The sequence below is a fragment of the Pelecanus crispus genome, chromosome 1, assembly GCF_030463565.1.
Source record: "Pelecanus crispus isolate bPelCri1 chromosome 1, bPelCri1.pri, whole genome shotgun sequence".
In the NCBI taxonomy this organism is placed as follows: Eukaryota; Metazoa; Chordata; class Aves; order Pelecaniformes; family Pelecanidae; genus Pelecanus; species Pelecanus crispus.
Genome location: NC_134643.1, coordinates 170,472,644 through 170,496,074, shown reverse-complemented (window position 1 = coordinate 170,496,074; position 23,431 = coordinate 170,472,644). Strand labels below are relative to the sequence as shown.

At 39.3% G+C, this 23,431-nt stretch overlaps 1 protein-coding gene across 1 annotated transcript in view; it reads left to right on the top strand.

Annotated features, from left to right (window-relative positions):
• GPC5 (glypican 5) overlaps nt 1-23,431 on the top strand; it is a 778,126-nt gene that overhangs the window by 144,484 nt on the left and 610,211 nt on the right. Inside the window, exons 4-5 of the mRNA XM_075726418.1 lie at nt 6,825-6,958; nt 11,082-11,207. Of these exons, the coding sequence (XP_075582533.1) occupies nt 6,825-6,958; nt 11,082-11,207 (260 nt within the window). The remainder of the gene's footprint in view (nt 1-6,824; nt 6,959-11,081; nt 11,208-23,431) is intronic.

The following is a 23,431-nucleotide window of genomic DNA, read 5'->3' as shown; positions in this document are numbered from 1 at the left end:
GTAATCCTCTCAGTTTTTTCTGATGAGGCTACCACCGTGTTGCTGCTGGGTCTGCGTTTTGTATATCTGCAGTTTGCATTTATCTTTGCTCAATACCATCTGGTTGGGTGTGGGGCAAACTGTTACGTTTAACAAGGTTGCTTTGAACTGGATTGGTTATTTCTTGAGCTTGAAACCACTTCCAACGCTATCTCACTTGAAAAATTATAAATGCACTTTTTCATGTATCACCTGAGCTTTTAATTAAAATTTTGAATAAAATTGCTTTGAAATTATAATTATTTGGCAAGTCCATTTAAGATTTGTCTCGCAGGTGATTATAAATTGAGTAATAATTTGTGCAGGCATTATTCTAAGTATCAGCTTTACTCTGTAATTCTCTAGGCTGTTGTTCACAATGTTTGCGCCCTTTCAGCTTGTCTGGGACTTCTCTTGCAAGTTCTGTAAAATGACTAAACCTATGTATGAAACTTATAAAATTATAAGTTGCTGCTGTAACTCCAGAGCTTTTTTAGTTTTCTGGATGACTAAGACATATTGCCAACAGTCCTGAGGCTACAGTGGAGAAAAAGAGACAACTAGTCACAGAAAAGAACACAACATTTACAAAGAAAACAAAGGAAATAATACACTATTTCTGCATGATTTTCCTGTGTTGTCAGCACTGGTGGTACTCCACTGCTCATTCCTAAGATGCTCTCATTAACATCTTTTTCCTGTTCTGAAGGAAAAATGGCCTGTTGTACCCAATGCTTGTTCTCCCTATTTTCAAGAACTTGAATCTTGTCTCAGTAGGGAATACTTTAATCTTCCATGCACGTGTGCACGCTCTCACGTGTCAAAATACATTTTTATTTGCAACAGCAGTTTGATATTAAATAAGCGACTGTTACAAGCAGCAAACGATAAAAGCCTGCTTAAGTGCTTGGAAATACTGAAATGCTGGTGCCCCCTCTTGTGGTTTAACTACAAGAAGGCAAACCAGGGAAACTGGTGCTAAGCGTGTGGATATATTGGCTCCTGCAGCCGGAGCTCAGCTGGAGAGTATTACAAGTTGAAAGGAGAAGCAAATCTTACTCTGAGAAATCTTCATTTTCACCTGCTTAGATGATCAGAAAGTGCCAAACCCCTGTGTTGCCTGGTGACAGAGAAGCCATCCTCTCCTGTGCTGCTCGCAGAGGCTGGCTGGCAGAAAGAGGTGCAAAAAAGGAGTGTGCTGTATTGGCCTTCTTTTTCTGCTCTGTCTGACACACAGCCATCTACCTGAAAGTATTACACATCCACTTGCAAGGATTAAATCTGAATCAAGGAAACTTCATAAACGTTTAATGCGTTGTTTTTCTGGATGAATATTTTGGGTAGTTTGATTAGTAATCTGTTGCTGGAAAGGCTTGTGGCTCATCAAGAATCTGTTTCTTAAAGAAAGTATTCACTTCTGTATTCCTAGAAAATAAAATATAATTAACTTAACCGCAATCTTTTTGTAACAAATGTATTTTCAACCTGTCCGTCCCTGCCATCTCATTCTAGGTTTGTTTTAGAGTTATTAGACTTCAGCTGTCCATTTGCTCATGTGTGTTTGAGGGGATTTAACTGTAAAGGGTGGTGGCAAATTTGTGATCTCATAGCTAGAACTGAAAGCCACCAGACTGATCACTAACCAAAACATGCATTAAATAAAAGCAGTTTTAAATGCCTGCATGGACTATGGCCACAGTGACGGCTTACAGGGCTGAGAGACCATGTCAATCTAGTGAATACTTGACACATATCCCATTTACAGGAAATACTGGAGATATATGTGTCAGAAACTTACAGTGCTTGCTTGCTAAACTTACCACAACAAGCATGAAACAGTTAAACACAAAAGAAAGGGCAATTTTCCATCTCCTGGTTCTGGTTCCCAGCTAGAGCTGAGTCTAAGCCCAGGAGGTTTTGTATCCAGAGAAGTGTTTTCTTCCCTGTTACTCTATGTGCAGCAGTAAGAACTAGTGAAACAGACTACAGACACACTGCAAGACTAGAAGATGCTCATCTTTAGTGTATGTCACAACAGCCTATGACCCAAAGTGCAGCAGAGAGTCTCAGAATTCCTGGCACAGTGGCAGCATTTAAAGATTATGGCATAGTTAATCACCCAGACTTGGCATATCTAGTTCAAAGTGCACCACAAGACTGTGCATTCAGTTTGCTTCAGTCATTTGATGTGCAATCATTTCAGTAGAAATGCTGAGGTCAGAAAGAACCATTTCTGTAGTGGAAAAAAAAAAACCCAAGAATGTGAATGACTTCTTCTGTTGAGCATGTGGACTTAGAAGACAGAATCCCACCATTATTGATATGATGCTCACATCATTGTCCAGTCCTGTGTAAGTGTAGAGGTTTACAATGCTCTGGTTTTCCAAACTGTAAGTAACCATAAGTAGACATTCTACAGAATTGCACTGAGTAAAATCAAACTGCCATAAAGTTCATGTGTGGCACTAATTGCAATTTAACTGCATGGTTATTACAAGAGCTTTTAATTAACCCAGGCATCATACTGTGGCATACAAATTGTGCATAATAACAGCATGCTGAGTATAATGACAATAGGTTTGTCTGAACTGTGAAAATCAGGAGTTTTATCATTTTCTGAGATTTCTTTTTATGTCCTTAAATATTGTGCAGTATTTAAGAGCATTTGACCAAAAGGAAAAAAAAAAAAAAGAAAACCCCCTAGTAAGTTGCTGAGGCTTGTCTGTATTAAAATTTTATAGTAGTCTAATTCTTCCTGAAAGTTATTGAGATCTTTAATTCTCTCCTGAACAATATTTTTGCTGATTTTTCAGTCTCACTTTTCTCAGGGTATTTTCAGTCCCCTTCAAGAATCATTTTATACTCTTTTTCAGGATTTCATGTTTGAAGACAAGAAAAGTGCTCAGTTTGTGGAAACATTCAGTGGGAATACCCTTTCAGTGAAATTGGAAGACAGTAAGAATACATTCTGATCAGATACTGCTGCAAAATGGTAATTTGTTAGATCATTAGTGTAGTGAGACCATTCTCCTCCTCTCAAAGTTATGATTCCAGTCTGTGTCTCTCAAGACTGGTGGTAATGTCACTGAAAGAATTTTTACTTGGAAGGTTAATTTTGCAGCCCAAAGGCTAAAAATAAAGAAACAATGCGGCTAATGGGTATAGTTGTAGTCCTTCAGAAAACACGGGAAATACAACTAAGTGGCATTACACTTACACCATGTACTCATTCCTGGAGACCTAAAGAATGCATAAAAAAAAAAAAGAGCAGACATTATTATGGAAAGTGTATTTACCTGTTTCTTAGACTATCATCAGCCCTGTACTGGGAAATGAGATACTGACATTTTGGTTTTAAATTGTGTGGCTCACAGACAAGAACAGGCACCTGAAGGCAAGATAAGAGTATATGGCCTTTTCGTGTGCACAAGTTTACTGAAGAAACTTGGTGATTATGAAGACTGGGCCAGTGAGGGAGGCAAAAGTACATTTGGCATGCATATACAGTTAATGGTTTAAACATGACATAAAAGTGACAGCCACTGGTGAACAGTTAAAAAAAGACAGATTGGGTTCAGCTGGGTGAGTGATACAAGTGCAATGTACCAAACACAAAAAGAAGAACAGACACCACACAAAGCCAGTTGGTCAGTCAGTGGTCCCAGGGTTTAAATATCAGAGATATGAGAAAGATAACAGCTGGTGACATCATCATTGTGCATGTTTGTACATACTGAAGTAGCTCACCCTGCAGAAACTATGTATGAAGTGACTTTGCTAAAGTTTGGTGAGCTAACTTTCAGCTGTGAGAGCTGTTGCTGTCATTAACAGAATGGAGCACTCAGCTGTATGATTAGTGTCATGCGCTGCTTTGTGGGAATGACAGAGGTGTACGTGGTGCTGTACAAACACTTTTTATCATTTAACTAGTGTTGTTTTCAGAATTTTCCAAAAATGGCTTTTGGAAAAAAAATCAGTTCTTAAAAAGACATTTCAGATAATGACTGGATTTGTTATGGTATTTATATATAGAAATTTTACCTAAGATTAATTTTTTAAGAAAGATTTTATATTTGAAACTAAGGTTTACTTTCAAATGTATCAGTGAATGCAAATTTTGCACAATGCATTTCTTGAGACATTCACTCAAACAGAATAAACAGAGAAAAAGGTCATTAGACAGTATTTTGAAGCAACCACTTAATACATAAAAATAATACATATAAAACAAATATCATCCATATTCCAAGGCACTATGACTGTAAAAATTATTGATTTTCTTCATATGTTCATTTTAGTCAGAGTAAAATATAATGAGATTTTATTGTAAAATCAAGAAGTACAGATAGCTGTGGATTCTCCTGCCTTCCTCATCGAGCTGAATGCATGTGGGTTTTTTCAGTTTACTATAACTGGAGCCATTTTTTTTTTTCTTTCTTTCTTTTTTTCCCCTGACCCAAAGGACTGGTACTCATCTGCTTAGGGTCTGTGTTAGCCAGTGACTCATCTCCACCATGTTTCTCCTCCCCTCACAGGCTCCCACCCAGCATGCAGTCAGTCTCTGAGAATGCCTGGACAGCCAGGGTGCCCCTTTCAGATACGTAAAGCACCTAAGACTTACAACCAACCTACACACTTGACCCATGCCTGTCATGAGACAGAGCTTCCTTCCCAAACATCTGGATCTGACTCTGTCTGTTAAACTCTTATTTTTATTCTTGATGAGACAAAGAGTTGTTGAAGAGTGTATGGCAAGCTGGAAGTGAGGCAACCCAAACCATCAGTTGCTTTGTAATAAAAGCTGACCATAAGCATAACGCTCCCCATGTCACGTCAGTGAGCATAACAGAATATGAGCAAAGTGAGACAAGTAACAGGACAAAAGCATTTTTTCTTCTGGTAGATTGTGTTATATTGGTGTAGAGTGACCGATGGGATACACTGCTGCAGAGGGTGGCGAAATGCAGCACTGAAGGCACAGACTCACACAAGGATGGGTGAAACCTAGAAAGAGTGTAGAGACTTATGGGGGTGGAAATGGGAGTCCAGTTAAGCTGATGAAGAGCATGGGATAATGTGCTCTGAAGAAGAGCTAATGGCGGAAATAGTGGAAAAAGTGTGAGGGGGGTTTGAAACTGAATTTGAGGACAAGAACAAATGTAGTAAGATGCTGTCCAAGAAGACGCTGCCTCTGATAACAAATGGTGAGGTGAATACTTCAAGTAATGTTTAAATTGTATCCCATTAAGCCTCTTAAAAGACATTAGCTGTATGTCCAGGGACAATTATCTTGCAGGTAAATTCATGCACCTCATTTGAAGAGGATTCAAACTGTATCTTGAATGCCTAAATTAAGGCATGAGAATTACAACCAAAAAGGACTATTCACTTTCAACTTTACCCTCACTTCCAATTCTTAAGGTGAACACTTATTCATACGTAGTAATAATACTGATTCTTTCTTCTTTTGACTGGCCTAAGCAAGTATATTCAATGGGTCTTTCATTATCACCACTTACACCATGCATAAAAACAAACTCACTCATCAAAATTAGATATGTTCATTTTATTTTAAATTTTAGATGTATTTCTTCACTAACACTACAGCAGTTCTTAGTTGGAAAGGTAGTCCCTAAGACTTGCACTTTTCTCTTTACTGTGTGTGATGGTAACTTGAGATTTATTTCCTTTCTCTCTTCCTACATCTGGGGATATAAAATGCAACAGGAAACAATAATACTTATTGTATAACCTATGCACCCTTTCCACTTTCTCATGGTATCATTTTGAATATGTTTCTGCTTCAAAAATTGGATCCCTTTCTTGGACCCAACAGTGATATTTTCTCTCCCTTTTCATTTTAAAAAGGTTGACTACCTATTGAAACTGAGTTTTCATGAATCACACACAGTATTAGTTTTTCAGTAGTGCATGCGTGCTAGCTTACACAAGATACGTGCTATACAGTCTGCTTAATACCTTCTCTGATGTGATCCCCAGCATGAAGTATGTCTTATTTAATAAATATGTATGGCCCTAATTATTTTTATTCAGTAACTAGGAAGAATAAAAAGCTATGAACGTGAATTGATATCCTCTGTCATACAAAATGCTCAGTATCACATTTTACAAAGAGGAGAATGGGAATTCATGTGAATTTGTATCTATTGACATCTAGATCAGAAAGCCAGACACATAAAATCCCTTGATATTTTCAACATCTATGGTCCGAATCATTAAACTTACATCTTGGATCATTAAATTTACATCTCGCAAAGTTGTAATGCAAGTTTCCACCATGCTAACTGTTCACTATATGCTCTGGGTAACTGTGCTGAACATGCCATAATAATTCATCAACCCTGAAAGGAATCACAAAGTTCAATGCATATTAAAAATGTGATTTGGGTATATTACAGGAAAAATGGAAGTATGCTGCTGTTCACAACTCATCATGTTCTCTTGAGGTTACTCTTACTGTCTGCATAACAATATACTTTCCTTACAGGAAGAAAAAAAACCACAATCAATAAAACACATGTGGTGACTTGCTTATACACCTAGTATTCCTTCAAAAGGAGTGATTTTCTTCGGGTTTTTTTCTACTATAAAATGACTAATTATGTGTTTACTGCATTCATTATGGATGTAGTGTTGAGAAGTATGATAAATAATGGTACTTTTTTTAGCTTAATGTCCACAGAACTTACTTTCTTATTAAAATGGACTTAAACTGAATTGAGATACATAATAATTTTTGTTTACATGTGTTCTTTCCTTCTTCTTGTGGCTTTTTTTCCTTTTAGGTGAACAAGGTATGTGGTCCTCCTGTAAGGAAGCCTACGCAGTCACCAGGTTGCTCCTTTGATCAGAACAAAGATAATCAAGGGCTGAAGATGTTCTCAAGAGACAGCGAAGAAACCCTCACCAACAGAAGAAAGTAAGACATTAGTTTTACAGCCAGAAAGAAAGAATAAAGTAAGCCATTAATTTTACAACAGAATAGATTATATTCAATGCAATGGCATGCATTACTAGAGAATAAATAAAAACTGCAAAGAATGAAGCATTTCAGCAACACAATCTGCTCTGTTACATTTTGGAAAGAGTAATTTCATGACTAGATTTTGTTTTCTGAAATAATGGACATATGACCAGAGTCATTTGGTGTGGTTTAAAGTATTTAAAAGAGCGGGTAACATTGGTAAGATATGAACATTAGCTCTATCTGTGTGTGTAAATTTTCAAATTACATTTGACTTGAACATCAGCAGGCATTATTAAACCTGTCAAGAAGTGATTGTGGCTTTTATCAGAAGACTATTTGAAACAAATTGATCAGACAGAAAATAATTAATTACTGTTCTTGCATACCTTTCTACCGAGAAAAGTGAGACAACTAATCATTTAGGGCTAAGTCTTGAAATTCTCTTTCAAGCAAGTCCAGCTGATTTTTTTCTTTGGGTCTTTTGCCGGTATATAGTGAATTGAGGTGACTGCAAAGACTTAGAGATTTGATTTATACCTGGCTCAGCATTACAGGATAAAATGACCTAACTGCATATGAGCTAGGTGTTTAAGCTGCCATTGTAGTCTGTGGAAAGGAGGACTCAATTCAGCTGCCCACACAACTACAAGCATCCAGTGCCACTTGAGGATTCCCTCAGGTATCCCAAGTGATCCTCTGCTGTCAAGAAGGATGCCAGTATCCTGTAAGTTGTATCGTATATTCCAGCCTTTTCCAGATATCCTGGATAGCTGAGGGCATCTCAAAGGCCAATCTATCTTTAGACAAATTAATGAAGTCTTTAATGACTGTAAGGAGTAATAGCACTGTAAGGAGTAAGGATAGTATTACAGTTAAGACTAAAGGCCCTACTATGCAAATGAAGTACAAAGTTAAAATCAGAAATTTTATTTCTATCACAGTGTTTGCTAAAATACAGAGAGGTTTTCTTTGTCGTCTTTTTCATTTCACGTTGCAGTGCAGAAGGAAACTGAAGTGAGAGAATTGCAGGGAATAATTGCTCAGTCCTGATGTCTGGAGAAGAAAAAGTGCCTCTGAGCTTCCAAGGCAGACCATTCTTGTTAATGCAAGGTCCTTCATGTTCCAAATAGTGGAGGAAAAAAAAAACAAACACGCACAAGATTTAGAGAACATTGTGAGAATGGAAAGAGATAGAAACCAGAAGTTTGCTTTAGCCAATACAGTAGTTCATCAGGCAATACCCACTATACAGGCACATTTTCTCTGTGTTGTATAGCTAAGCAAGTTCTTGATGTTTTCTGATTGCTAGCACTCTGCAAACATGAAACCATATTCTAAAATATCACTTAATCCGGGACTGTTCCGTGTTTCAAAATAAGTGGTGTCTGGATTGGCCTCAGGGAGATTGCCCAAAAAACCCCAAGGGGCATCAGAGGCAGTGGGCAGCACAAAGCAATGTTGTTTTCCCATGACTTCCCCCTGCCTGAGATGCTGGAAATACTTTATGGCATGCAACAGGTGCTACACCAAGAAGGGGGAGGGGGGAGAAAGTTTGAGATCCACTGACACAGATTTCAGTTTAAGAACTTCATAGTTGTTACCATCTTCATTTGCTGCCTCCTGGATCACCTCTTTCCTTATTAGTCACAATCACTTTATATTTCACTTTATATTCCCATGGCAACTGTAACAATTCCTCACATGGAAGGGCGACTTCAGCGGATGCTTACGGCCTGCTTTTAAGGAAGTGCTGATCTCCAAGTCAAACTCCACTTTATTTACCTCCCATGTACTTCTGGCAGCAGGTTGCTCTCAGCAACTTTCACAGGCTTTAGCAGAAAAGAATAGGCTTCTCCCAAACTGTTGACTTGATTGATGACAGTTATCTCAAGGAAAACAAATGAACAAAAAGACTCCATTAAATGTGTGACTGATTTCCTAATATTTTTCAAATGCATCTGCAGATGAAAGTTTACATTTCAAAGTGCATGTTGGGCTGCCTCTGCCTGAACTTTTCCTAAATTATTTTTACCATCAGACCTAAGCTGGTATTTTCTAGTACTATGTGGTACAAGAAGAAAAGGAAATTTCTCTGTGCTTTTGACACCAAAAATTGTCAGGTGAATTTAAAAAATTCTAAGCAGAACCTTCTGTAGTAACATACAAACTTGAAAGTGTATAATGCTTTTTCTTCCAAACTTAACATTGCAGACAGCTTTTAGCAAGGAGAATAAAACTGTAAAAAAAAAGAACATTTCCAAATAAACAGATACGAAGTATCTGCAGCTTCCACTGACTGTAATTGCACATTTGTGCTCAGCTGCATATAATTACATGCTATCTCGTCTAGAAGATGATGATGTGAAAATTGACATTCATACCATCTGCCCTTCTAACTACTTTGGTCAGACATAAACAGGGGTTGAAATCAGTTATTACTTCTGTATTAACTTTAGCTTTGCCTCAGGATGTATTTACTAACAAACTGAATAACTGACCTTTCTGTTAGAATGCAGTTTGTCACAAGATATTATGGTAGCTGTATTTATTTCAATTTCTGTATTATACATGGATTCATTGTGCAGACGAAGAAATTCCAACTATTTACTATGAGAGGACACTCTAAACACTAGTTTTCATCCAGAATGTAAACCCAAAACATAGATAAAATCAAAATCAATCCCACTCAATGGCAAATGGAGGAAAATTGCAGACATACAGTGCACACTGGATGCAATGCTGGGGATGGAGAAATACAAGATATGATTATTCATGGCTGGGAGAGTGTGAATGAATCATATTTATATTTTTAAAATATATTGCGCATAGCCAATTATATGATGCATGGTTAAAATTGACCCTGCCCATGATTTTCAGAACTGCAATTTTAGACTTAAGGGCACTCATATCACATTTAATAGGCACAGTAATTCTCAGTCACCGTGGTCAGTGTAAAATATTTGCCCTACAATTACAAGAAAGAACATGTGGCTTTTTAAATGGTGGACTGTATATAATCACTCAAGTTTTATCTGTTTTAATTGGGAGTAAACAGTACTGAACAACTTAATTCCTTATGCCATTTTAGGCCTATGTTGACTAAATATAGCGAAATGTATAGAATATTTCTCACAGTTTTTCACAACACCGGACACTGTACAAGAAGTTAACATAAAGTGAAGCTTGCTGGCTTACAAAGCAATGAGTACAGCATTTGCTGGTGCCTTTCTTTGGGCCTGCAGGTCATAGATAACTCAGTATAGTGTGATGTTCTAAACCAGAATGAATAAATATTTTGATTTTTCACATCAGGAATGGGTGTCCCAGGAAGAGATTTTCAATACATAAGCAAACAATTTGTAAACATAAATATCACAATCCAGTTAAAAACATACTAACTAAAAAGTCATTCATTTGTTTTGATTTAAGTACAAAAACTTATCATTAGTTCCGGGCTTCTTGACAATTATTTAAAATAGCAATACATAATTTATAACCTACCAGCACAGCACACGATAAAACTGATGTAATTTTTCAGACAGTAATTTAAATATCCATTAAGTATTTAATACCTACATATTAAGCCCATTTTACCTAAATCTTGAGTTGCTCCATTAACAAATACTCTTTGTAGCATTTGTAACACTGTGTAGGGGACTAGTTGATAGCACTTTTGAAAAACAGATGACTTATTCATATACACCTATTTTTTTATTTGCTAAGCTTTTTTTTGGAACATTTTTTGGTATACTTGTACAAGTGTAACATTGCAAACTGTATCACAACTATGCGAGAAAATTTCAGGTTGGAGGAAAATACTGTTCCAGAGCATGAGTAAAATATTTTTTTTTGCTTTGACCAATGAGAATATCAGCTTTGTAAACTACTGAAGTGCATCTGAGAGAATCAAGCATATCTAACAGGAAATTGACAAATTGATTTAAAAAATAATTGGAACCAATGGAGAGTAATAGAATAAGCACATTCTTTATCTTCTTGTAGAAACGCACAACAGCAGTACTGCTTAATGTTATTGATTGACACTGTCAATTATTTCCCATGTTCCCCTGTGCAGAGAATTTATCAGCCACCTCCGGCTTTACAGAGCCTTTTACGGCGGCCTGGCTGATCAGCTGTGCGGTAATGAGTTGGCAGCTGCCGACGGACTCCCGTGTTGGAATGGAGAAGATGTTGTAAGAAGGTACCTTTCTGACTCACTTTTGTCTTTTCTTTTATATTTTATGTTTCTCTAAAGTAGCTTCCAACTCAAGTCAAGTGCATTGTTTCCCTAGGTATGTGACAAGGTTAGTCTGAAAAAAAAAAATCAGCATGAGTTTCCTTCTCTCAGGCTTCAGCTGTAAACAGTAAAACAAAAATTCTCCCTGCATCTCTATTTTGAGGAAAAAAAAAATTCTACTGTTCAGACATCTCTCCTTCAAATTTATGGCACCTAAACATATACTGGAAAAGAAAGTAGACTGGCATTTACAAAACACAATTGGAGAAAGAATATGGATTTTTGTTTGAGCTTGATCTTTATAAAATGCTCCTTTTAATCCAGAGTGTGTGATAACAGACTCAAGCTGTTTGCTTAAAACTTTGGCTCTGAAGAATTAAGTAATCTCTTAATATGTATGGTTTCTCAAGAGAGAGCTAAAAGTTAAGACACAAAGATAAAACATTTTAAAGGTGAAACACAGATATTGTTTTATGTATGCAGCAGCTTGGGAGACATCATTCAGCAGTAATGGCAAAGAAGAGATAATAATAAACTGTTATGCTCCTGGATGTATATCTCTGGAATCAGCGTATTTCACAGCTTACAAAACACTAGCATTTGTGGATGTCAGAAGGATTTTCAGAGAGCTGATCTCTATTTTGCTTTCATCACCAAAACAAGTATTTGTCTGAGCAGGAAGTCCTTGTGATGATAGAGACCAAAATATTAAGAGGTTCATTACAATTATTTTTTTATAAAGATCTTGCTGTTAATACAGCATGTATTAGTAGGTAGTATCAAAGGTCATATCAAGGAAGGTGGCTAAAGGCTGTGAGGTGAGTTAGTAAAGTGGGAGATAGCTGCTGCCAAGTAGAAGGAACAGTGACAGCCTACAGCTTCAAGTATCTCTAAAAAGGTTAGGTAGGGGCTGTAATTTATTGATTAATGATACCTAAGGAAACTTAATGGTACCCTTTCAGCAAACAGCTACAGGCCTACTTCTATTTACCTTCTAGGGTAGTCCAGTGCTTTGGCAGCACCAAGCCCCAATGAGTGGTTGACTCCCTTGATAGTCTCTTTGGGAATCTTTGTCCTAAGGTTTCAATGATCTTCTCAAGATGACATGTCCTTTCTTTAGATATCTGTATTTGAGATTTAATCTAAACTTTACCTTCTGGCTTTTGTTTTGCTGCTCTTCTCCAATCCTACCAAATGTTTCAGTAACAATTTGAAGTTAGCGTCTCGTAATTACAGATTTCCTAAGAACAAGGTTATTGTATCATTACTCATGGCTGCTTATAGTCTTACTATTAATATGTTATATCTTTTCAAACCTATATTATTATATTATATGGTACTATTATAATTTAGTTATTACATTATTATACTATTACTATGTTTATACTATAATACTAGAATAGACTAGAATAGACTAGAGTAGACTAGAGTAGGGTAGAATAGAATAGAATGGAATACAATAGAATAGAATCATAGAATCATAGAATGCTTTGGGTTGGAAGGAACCTTTAGAGATCATCTAGCCCAACCCCCCCTTGCAGTGAGCAGGGACAGCTTTAACCACATCAGGTTGCTCAGAGCCCCATCCAACCTCACCTTGAATGTTGCCAGGGATGGGGCCTCCACTACCTCTCAGGGCAACCTGTGCCAGTGCTTCACCACACTCATTGTAAAAAATTTCTTCTTTATATACAGTCAAGATCTATCCTCCTTTAGTTTAAAACCATTACTCCTTGTTCTGTCACAACAGGCCTTGCGAAAAAGATTGTCCCCATCCTTCCTATAGGCCCCCTTTAAGTACTGAAAGGCCGCAATAAGGTCACCCTGCATCCTTCTCTTCTCCAGGCTGAACAACCCCATCTCCCTCAGCCTGCCCTCATAGGAGAAGTGCTCCAGCCCTCAGATCATTTTTGTGGCCTTCTTCTGGACCCACTCCGACAGGTCCATGTCCTTCTTGTGCTGAGGGCTCCAGAGCTGGATGCAGCACTCCAGGTGAGGTCGAGCAGAGTAGAGGGGCAGAATCACCTCCCTCGACCTGCTGGCCAATGCTTCTTATGATGCAGCCCAGGATACGGTTGGCCTTCTGGACTGCAAGGGCACGTTGTTGGCTCATGTCCAGCTTTTCATCCACCAGTACCCCCAAGTCCTTCTTTGCAGGGCTGTTCTCAATCCCTTCAACCCCCAGCCTGTATTGATATTGGGGGTTGCCCCGTCCCAGGTGCAGGACCTTGCACTTGGCCTTGTTGAACCTCATGAGATTCACACAAGCCCACCTCTCCAGCTTGTCTAGGTCCCTTTGGATGACATCTTGTCCTTCTGGCATGTCAACCGCACCACTCAGTTTGGTGTCATCTGTGAACTTGCTGAGGGAGCACTCGATCCCACTGTCTATGTCATTGATGAAGATGTTAAACAGTACGGGCCCCTGAGGGACCCCACTTGTCACCAGTCTCCATGTAGACATCAAGCCATTGACCACGACCCTCTGGATGCAACCATCAAGCCAATTCCTTATCCACTGAACAGTCCACCCATCAGATCCGTATCTCTCCAATTTAGAGAGAAGGATGTTGTGGGGGACTGTGTCGAACGCTTTGCAGAAGTGCAAATAGATGACATCCATTGCTTTTCCCTTGTCCACTGATGCAGTTACTCCTTTATAGAAAGCCACTAGGTTGGTCAGGCAGCACTTGCCCTTGGTGAAACCGTGCTGGCTGTCTTGAATTACCTCCCTGTCCTCCATGTGCTTGAGCATATCTTCTAGGAGGATCTGTTCCATGATCTTCCCAGGCACAGAGGTGAGGCTGACAGGCCAATAGTTCCCAGGGTCCTCCTTTCTTCCCTTTTTAAAAATGGGCACAACATTCCCCTTCTTCCAGTCCCCAGGGACTTCACCTGACTGCCATGACTTTTCAAATATCATGGAGAGTGGCTTGGCAACTACATCAGCCAATTCCCTCAGGACTCTGGGATGCATCTCATCAGGTCCCATAGACTTGTGTACATTGAGGTTCCTCAGGTGGTCTCGAACCTGATCTTCCCTTACAGTGGGAGGGGCTTTACCCCCCTGGTCCCCATCTTTTGGTCCATCGATTCAGGAGGGGTGAGGAGAGAGGTTGCTGGTGAAGACTGAGGCAAAGAAGTTGTTGAGTACCTCTGCCTTCTCCTCGTCTGTTGATACAAGTTCACCATTCTTGTTCATCAGGGGCGGGGGGGTATGTTTTCTTTAACCTTCCTTTTCTAGTTGACATACCTATAGAAGCCCTTCTTGTTATTCTTTACATCCCTTGACAAATTCGGCTCCAGCTGCACCTTGGCCTTCCTGACCCCATCCCTACACAATCGGGTGGCTTCCCTGTACTCTTCCCAGGACACCTGTCCCTGCTTCCACTGCCTGTGCAGTTCCCTCTTACTCTTTAGTTTGACCAGCAGGTCTCGACTCAGCCATGCTGGTCTCCCGTTCCTTGCCTGATTTCTTACACTTGGGGACTGATAGCTCTTGCACTCTATGGAAGGTGTCTGTAAAGATCTGCCTGTCCGTAAAGATCTGCCAGCTCTGTTCCATTCCCCTGTCCCTGAGGACCATTTCCCAGGGGGTCCCTCTGACTAACTCCTTGAAGAGCTCGAAGTTTGCTTTTCTAAAATTTAGGGTCCTGACTATACTCCTCATTTTTCCCATGTCCCTCAGGAGTGTCAACTCCACCAGCACATGATCACTGCAGCCCAGGCTGCCTCCAGTCGTGATGTCACCAATGAGCTCAGTTGCATTGGTGACCAACAGGTCGAGTATTGCATCCCCTCGGGTAAGGGAATAGAATAGAATAGGATAGGATAGGATAGGATAGAATAGAATAGAATAGAACAGAACAGAACAGAACAGTTTCAGTTGGAGGGGACCTACAATGATCATCTAGTCCAACTGCCTGACCACTTCAGAAAGTTAAACTGTATTATTAAGAGTGTTGTCCAAACGCCTCTTAAACACTGACAGGCTTGGGGCATTGACTACCTCTCTAGGAAGCCTGTTTCAGTGTTTGACCACCCTCTCAGTAAAGAAATGCTTCCCAGTGTCCAGTCTAAACCTCCTCTGGTACAGCTTTGAACCATTCGCATGCATCCTACCACTGGATACCAGGGAGAAGAGCTCAGCACCTCCCTTCCACTTCCCCTCCTCAGGAAGCTGTAGAGAGCAATGAGGTCGCCCCTCAGCCTCCTTTTCTCCAAACTAGACAAGCCTATGAGGTCCTTATCTGCTCCTCACAGGACATTCCTTCCAGCCCTTTCACCAGCTTTGCTGCCCTCCTCTGGACGCATTCAAGGACCTTCAGATCCTTCTTAAATTGTGGGGCCCAGAACTGTGCACAGTACTCCAGGTGAGGCTGCACCAGTGCTGAATACAGAGGGATAATCGCCTCTTTTAACCGGCTGCCTATGCTGTGTTTGATGCACCCCAGGATGTGGTTTGCCCTCTTGTCAGCCAGGGCACACTGCTGACTCATATTGAGCCTGCTGTCGACCAGCACCCCCAGATCCCTTTCTGCGGGGCTGCTCTCCAGCCACTCCTCTGCCAATTTATACTTGTGCCTGGCATTACTCTGTCCTAGGTGCAGAATCCGGTATTTGGACTTGTTAAATTTCATCCCATTGATGATTGCCCAATGCTCCAATCTGTCTAGATGCCTCTGCAAGGCCTTCTGTCCCTCACAAGAGTCAACAGCACCTCCCAGTTTGGTATCATCAGCAAACTGGCTAATGGTGCATTCAACTCTTGCATCTAGATTGTTGATAAATATATTGAACACACTGGCCCCAGATTTGAACCCGGAGAACACCACTGGTGACTGGTCACCAGCCAGGTGTAGCCCCATTCACTGCAACCCTTTGAGCCCTGCTGTTCAGCCAGTTCTTCACCCAGCGCACCATGAACCCACTCATCCCACAGTTGGACAACTTGTCCAGAAGGATGCTGTGAGGGACAGTATTAAAAGCCTTAATAAAATCCAGAAAAATTACACCCACCACCTTCCCATCATCCACTAGGCAGGTGACCTTATCACAGAAGGATATCAAATTAGTTAAACAGGACCTTCCCTTTGTGAACCCACGCTGACTGTGCCTGATGATTGCACTATTCTTTAAATGCCTTTCAATACTACCCAGTATAACCTTCTCTACCATTTTTCCAGGAACTGAGGTTAGACTAACAGGTCTGTAGTTCCCGGGGTCTTCCTTCACACCCTTTTTTGTAGACTGGAATAATATTGCCTAGCTTCCAGTCAGTGGGAATCTCCCCAGACTCCCAAGGCCTTTGGTAGATGAGCAAGAAGGGTCCTACCATAACATCCGCTATCTTCTTCAGCACTCTGGAATGAATCCAGTCAGACCCCATGGACTTTTGAACATTCAGCTGATACAGCTGGTCCCTTACAATTTCTGTCCACAAAAAGAAAGTCACTGTTCCCACACTCATAGTCCTCTGACTCAGGGCACCGCACAGCCCAAGGTCTATCAATATTATTAGAGACTGAGGCAAAAAAAACCCTTGAATGGCTCCACTTTTTCTTCATCCCTGTTAGTGATATGACAATCTTCAACAAGCATCGATCCAATGTTTTCTTTAGACCTCCTCTTGCTATTAACATACCTAAGACCTTCTTGTTATCTGAAACAAGACTGGCCAACTTCAACTCTAATTGAGCTTTGGCCTTTCATGTCTTCTCCCTGCATATACGAACCGCGGCTCTGTACTCCTTCTACAAAGCCTGAAATCGTTTCCAGAGCTCATACGATTTCTTTTTCCTCCTGAGCTCCATGAGGAGTTCCCTGTTTGTTGCAGATGGAGAGATGCACTTCACTTGTAAGAGAGAAGCAGCAATATGTTTATTGGTGTAAAACAGCAATTTAACAAAGTGTGATAGTAAATGTGACGGTGGTTTAACAAGATTCGATGACAAAGTACACTTGATTATTTACTGCATAGAGGACAGGGTCATACAAAACTGTTAGGGAGACCCTCCTGTTGAGTCACAAGGTTGAGAGAGGACCCCCCTTGCGTTCTAAACTCCTTCCCTTGTAGGAGTCTAGGTGCGTCTGGATCCAAACTTAGTCCTGGACTTACTTGGTCAATGGTTTATGTCTGAAGGATTATATGTGCACAATCAATCTAGGATATAATCTTAGTAAAGCTTACAAAGTTTATCAAGCTATTAGTCACTGAGGATCTGTTGTGGCAAGGAGTCTCTCAGTATCGAGGAGTAAGGGATCTCTGCAGCAGGCATAACCTTGAGAGGCATTCCTACTGAAGGGGTGATCCTGTCATGCAGCCTGCTGCCATGCAGTAGAGGTCAAATGGTTCTTGGGCTGCTTGCTATTTATGTGCGTAAGATGATTGACTCATAGTCATATTTGCATACCAACCACAGGTTTTAGTTTCTTCCAAATTTGGCTTGAGTTGGGCATTGACCAGCTCTGTGGTTAGGTAGGTGCGTTGCTCAAATTAGCCCTTGGCTAATTTGGCTAATCTGTCTCCTGAATCCACTTTGAGCCAGATGCAGCCATCACAAACAGATGCATCCATTAGGACCACCACTGGTGGTTGTTGCTTAAGCAGGGTTATGGGAGATAAAGGTCAGGGTGGGGGGGTTAGGGAGGACACTGTCACACTGTTCAGCCAAGCTGGTCTTCTGCCCCACTTGCTTGACCCACGACACAATGGAATTGCCTTCTTCTGTGCTTCTAAAAGGTGGTTCTTAAAGAGTGACCAGCACCCATGGACTCCTAAGCCCTCAAAAGCAGATTCCCAGAGTACTCTGCTAAATAGCTCCCTGAACAGCTTAAAGTTTGCTCTCCTGTAGTCCAAGGTAGCAACTCTGCTGTCCTTTTTTTCTCATTACACTGAAAATTTTGAACTCAACCATTTAATCATCACTGTGGCCAGGACAGTCACCTGCCATCACATCTCCTACGAGTCCTTCCTTATTCACAAATAACAAGTCTAGGAGGGCATTTTTCCTCATTGGCTCACTGTGACAAGAAGTTATCTCCTACGAACTTCAAGAATTCCCAAGACCTGCTCATCTCAGTGGTATGATATTCCCAGTTGAAATCTCCCATAAGGACAAGGGCTACCAAACCAGAGATTTCTCCTAATTGCCTATAGAATAACTCATCAGTGCTATCATCCTGGCTGGGCAATTGGTAGTAGACACCCACAACAACATACCCTTTCCTTTCCATCCCCCTAATCCTCACCCAGAGGCTCTCAGCAACATCATCACTTACTGTAATGATACAGTTTGATATATGTACTATACTGTTTGATTTTGCTTGATTAGACACTTCAGTCCTTATACAGAAATGAAACATCCTGCTTAATTCTAGACCATAGTGTCTTTTAAAAGTTATTTAATTTGACTAAAAATATTTAATTAATGCAATTTATTTATTTGGGGATCAACCTAAAGATATAATTGGTGACAAAAGCACTGTATCTTAAAAGTAAGACCACTTTGATATTAGTTTAACTTATAAATTTCCTTACTAAAATATTTTGTTTTCATATGTATATTTTTATCTATGTGTATATATATTTTATACATATAAAATTTTGGTCTGTAAATTTTAATGTTAACTTCCTGAAAGAGCTGACATGTAGATAATATTTAGAAGGACAGAGTGCTGATTAAAATCAGAAGAACAGGATACTCTGAGTTGCTCTAGATTGTCAGCTGGAGCTGAGACCTGCAGATTAGTTCCTACACCTCAATACCTCTACTTGTACACTAAATAGATTGTGGTACATATTCTCCTGCTTCAGTAGCTGTATGAAGGTGCTCACATCTGTCCTCTTCCTCCCCTTCATTTTGCCTTGTTTCTCAGTCAAAATATCCTTTGTTCAATGTTATTTGTTTATATTTGTTCTTTTGTAACTGAAAGGGGAAAAAAATCTTTCCTGTGCTTTGACTGAGATCAGGGGTTTTTTAGTACTATTACAGAACTGTTAATCTAGGGAAACATGGCATTCTCTTCTTTTTGTGTTTAGACATGTCTGTGTTCTTGCTATGAAAGTAAGGCACATGTGACACAAGCATGCAGGAGAGGAGCACACACACTGGGTGTGCGGTGCCTGGAGATTTCTCTTAGTTATGGGAAGTCAAACTCAGCCTCAGAAACACACTCAAAGAAATAAATTCTGCAAATTCAGAAACAAGGGATGTTGTGTTTGAGCAAGAAAGGCTCCTGATCTGCCCCATAGATTGTGCTGGGAAATGACATTTGAAATGGATGAATGAACCAATCAACTAGCAAAGAGTTCTAATGGGAGATGAGCAGCATCAGAAGTGATTGTGTTTGGGGATACTGTGAAGGGAAATGAAGATGTCAGGCTTTGGGAATGTGGACTGGAGGCAGTGAGCCTAACCACTGTGCAGGCAAAATAGATTAGAAGGGACTAGTAACATGCAGAAACCAGGGTAAGCAATTCAAAATGATCTTGATGAAACTCAGCCTGAGCCCAATATTAGCATTTTCAGGAAAACTGTGGCATACTCGAAGAGTATTCCCAGAAGCATTGTGAAATCAATCAAGAATCTAGGAAACTCAACTTACAAAAAAGGAGTCAAAGAATTAGATTTGTTTAACCTGGAGAAGAAAAACCATTAGGAGAAAATGCAAAGTGCAAACAGGCTGTTGCTAGGGGGAAGAAAAGTATCCGTTATCTGCTAGGACACATAGCAAACACTTGAAATATATTTTGATCAAATATTAGGGAGAGTTTTCTAGTGGCAAGGACAATAAGGGACAAAACCAGATGGTTTTGGGGTCCAGCATCTGCCTGAAGGATGATGTTTAAGAATAGGCAAAGCAAGGCGCTGAGAAATGATGCAGCAAAAGCCGATTTTTCCTTAGTGATATGGAGGTAAATTGGATACCTCTTAAAATCTCTTCCAGCCCTCTGATTCTGAATCTAGGATTATCTAAATCCTGTGTTGCTCAATTTCTGTTGTCATGATCCCAGGATACTGTGACATTTTAGAAGCAATAATGACCTGAGCAGGCATCATCACTTTTCTCTGTAAATATTGAAGAACACCTGAACCAGTACACTCACTCTTTTTTCTTCTTTTTTTCTTCCACCTGTATGGTGATAAATAAAGATATTGGTGAATTCATCTGTGCAGAGTTCCTGGCCCAGGTCAGGGAAAGTCTGTATTGTTCAAATTAGTTAAAGATAAATAGATTTTATCTGTTTTGAGATTCTTCTTCATTTCTATCCAGTTTTGCCTTCTATTTAAAAATTATGTACTGTAGCTGCTGATGACTGCAGTTTTGGGCCTGACATGGGAAAGCAATATCATAAGCTACATAATGCTGGTGTGAGTGTATCAGGACCTGAAGAGATTGCTAAAACTGTTTGCTGTATCTGTGTTTCAAGCTGCAAGTAGCGATAAGCCCTGGAGACAGAAGTGGATATGTTTTCAGAAAAAATCTTTGCAGTTCTTCTTTCTCCTTTTCCGTGCATTTTTCTAAAGGAAGTAGTTCAAGGTTTTAACAGCTGTAATATAATATCTCAGATAAATCTTACAGCCTTTGCCATCTCTAATACCATCTAAGAGATTATCAAGCCTGAATGGGAAAAGGTTAGAAAAATCAAAAACCAGGGTATTACTGGAATAAAAGCTTACTTAACAGTTTACATTTCATATGCTTCAGCTGTTTCCTTTTTGGTTTAAGCCTTTTTTTTTTTTTTTTAAATCATAATGTCATGGCAATATGGCCCTGGATCCTGAAACTAGAAATTGTTCTGAATCTAGCCTGTCACATGGCGTAGGCTCATGCTTTTATCAAAACTGAGACCAGAATCCTCAAATTCCTGTATTCATGTCAGACAAGATTGGTCGTGGGCAGGATTTGCAAGACTACTGTCGCAAGGTCCACATCACTGCAGAATGAGGGAGAGGATGTCTCAGAGGAGGCTTCAGCCCTTCAACTATTTTACCCAATTGTGTGACTACAGTGGCTGAGCATGAAATTCAGACTTCAGTTTTAAAGGCATAACTGAATGCCACGATGAAATACTTGGAATTTAGTGTTATAGGATACATGGAAATGTAGTGTTATAGGATATATTAAAGAGGAATTGCAATTAATAAGCTATGCACTACCAAAGCATACAAGAATTGCATGCAAGGGTTCAGAATTTTAGTGGTATCTTAGCATTAAAGATAAAATAATGGGAATTATGCAAATAGATTGAGATTGTCCTCATGCATGAATGTAAAGTGGTTTAACTGATATTTATACAGCTTTGGTGGTCCAGAGTGCCTGGCTAGAATGTGAAGAGAGGTGGATTAAAAATCCACAGAGGAGAGCAGAATATGTACTGTACATTTTGAGACCAGTGATTCCACCGAAATAAAAAATAGCTGTGAGAGAAGTAAATAGTAAAATTATGTGTGTTGAAGGATTCAAGACTAATGGAGATTATTAAAAACAGCTAATCAAGTTTGGAAGGAAGAGTTTCATATGAAACACATATCTAAAGTATCCAAATTAAGAGGAGCTAAACAGCATGATTGATTTTAATTGCTGAACAAGTTGTTAGAAAGTGATTATAATAAGCATCTATCATCAAATAAATGCTTAGCTTTAGCACAGCTCTTAGGCTGGGGAAAGGAATTTTCTCTTTTGATTCTTAAATATTCTGAAACAAGAGTACAATCCTGAGTCTGTTCTTAGCCAACAAAAGAGGAGAAATGGTGATATAAGGAGATATAATGAATTCATCATAGTTCTCTTGTATTTGAGGTAGTCATCACTTCATAATGAAGCAGAATGTAAACTGCCATAATAGGCACCACTTGCTACCTATGCAAAAGATTTGCCTGAGCAACTTGAAATGTGGGAACAGCCCATTATGGCTCTTACTGTTTTGTGTAATATACTATTGCCAACAAGGACCAGTGACAGATGCATAGAGAAAAACAATTGTAAATATGTGTTTCCTCACAATCTGCAAATTTGGAAATGCCTGACCCAGAACTGTGAATGTTTAGTCTTCCCATGAACTCATAAAATCTTAGCACCAATAACATTCTACAGCAAGCAAAGCAGAAGTTTTCAGATAAACAAAACACAGTCGACTTAGCAGGTATATGGTGAATAAGGATACTTGTAGGCTGAATGTTTTGTAAAGAAAATGAAAATTAAATAAATTGATAAATCCAAATGCCTGAAATCTGAAATATTTTTGTTTTGAATTGCTGCTACCCCTTTGGGGATGCTTGAAAGTGAATTCACCAGCCTATGGCATCTGGGCTGTAGTGAAAAGTCAGGTCATCTGGCCTATAAAGACATGGGGCTCCAAAGGTCCTCCCCGAATTCAGGAGGATTTTTTTCATTACAATTTATACATTTTCATTTGGAAAACTGCTGACATCAGGATATATTCGATGACTAATCAGCAACAGCATTAGGTTTACCACTGCACCCCCAATCACAAATAATTTCTTGTTGATCCTACTTTGCTTGTCAGAAGAAAGAGAAGGGCTTATGATAAATTTTTCTGTGTTGAAGTAGAAAACCAAAGGCATTTCTATTTCTGGCTTCAACATGTAATTGAATAATAAAAAATAATTATATTCTGGTTGCTGACTTTCTGGAGGTAACTTTTTGTTGTCTTTTCTTTTGAGAAACCTTAAACATTATTTTTAGGTTAGCTTAATGAATTTGGGAATTATAGTGGAGAATATAATCTGAACTATTTATTCCAGAGAAAGACAAAAATTAGAAGAAAGAAGGACACTGGCTTGGTGATAGATTATGTAAAAACTAGGTAGTTTATATAAAAGCTGAAATTCAGATCCCTGTGTCAGTTGGGTTTAGGTGATCCAACTCTGACATTAGTGGAAAAAATTAAGTGGCATATAGTACGATCCCTTTGTTTATATGAATTGTGGGGTTTGTTCAATATTTTATCATGAGATAGAACAATAAATTCATTCCTGCTTTAATAGTAGTAATATCAGTTCTCAATATGTGCTTAGATAAATCTCACAACATTTCAGGATGGAATTAATTTAATTACATAAAAGCAGGAAAATATGTATTGCATTTGATTACTGTTTTTCCTTTGTTTGCTTGAGCAAATATATAATTTTCTGTAGTGTTTGTCCTAGAAACGTTTGAGT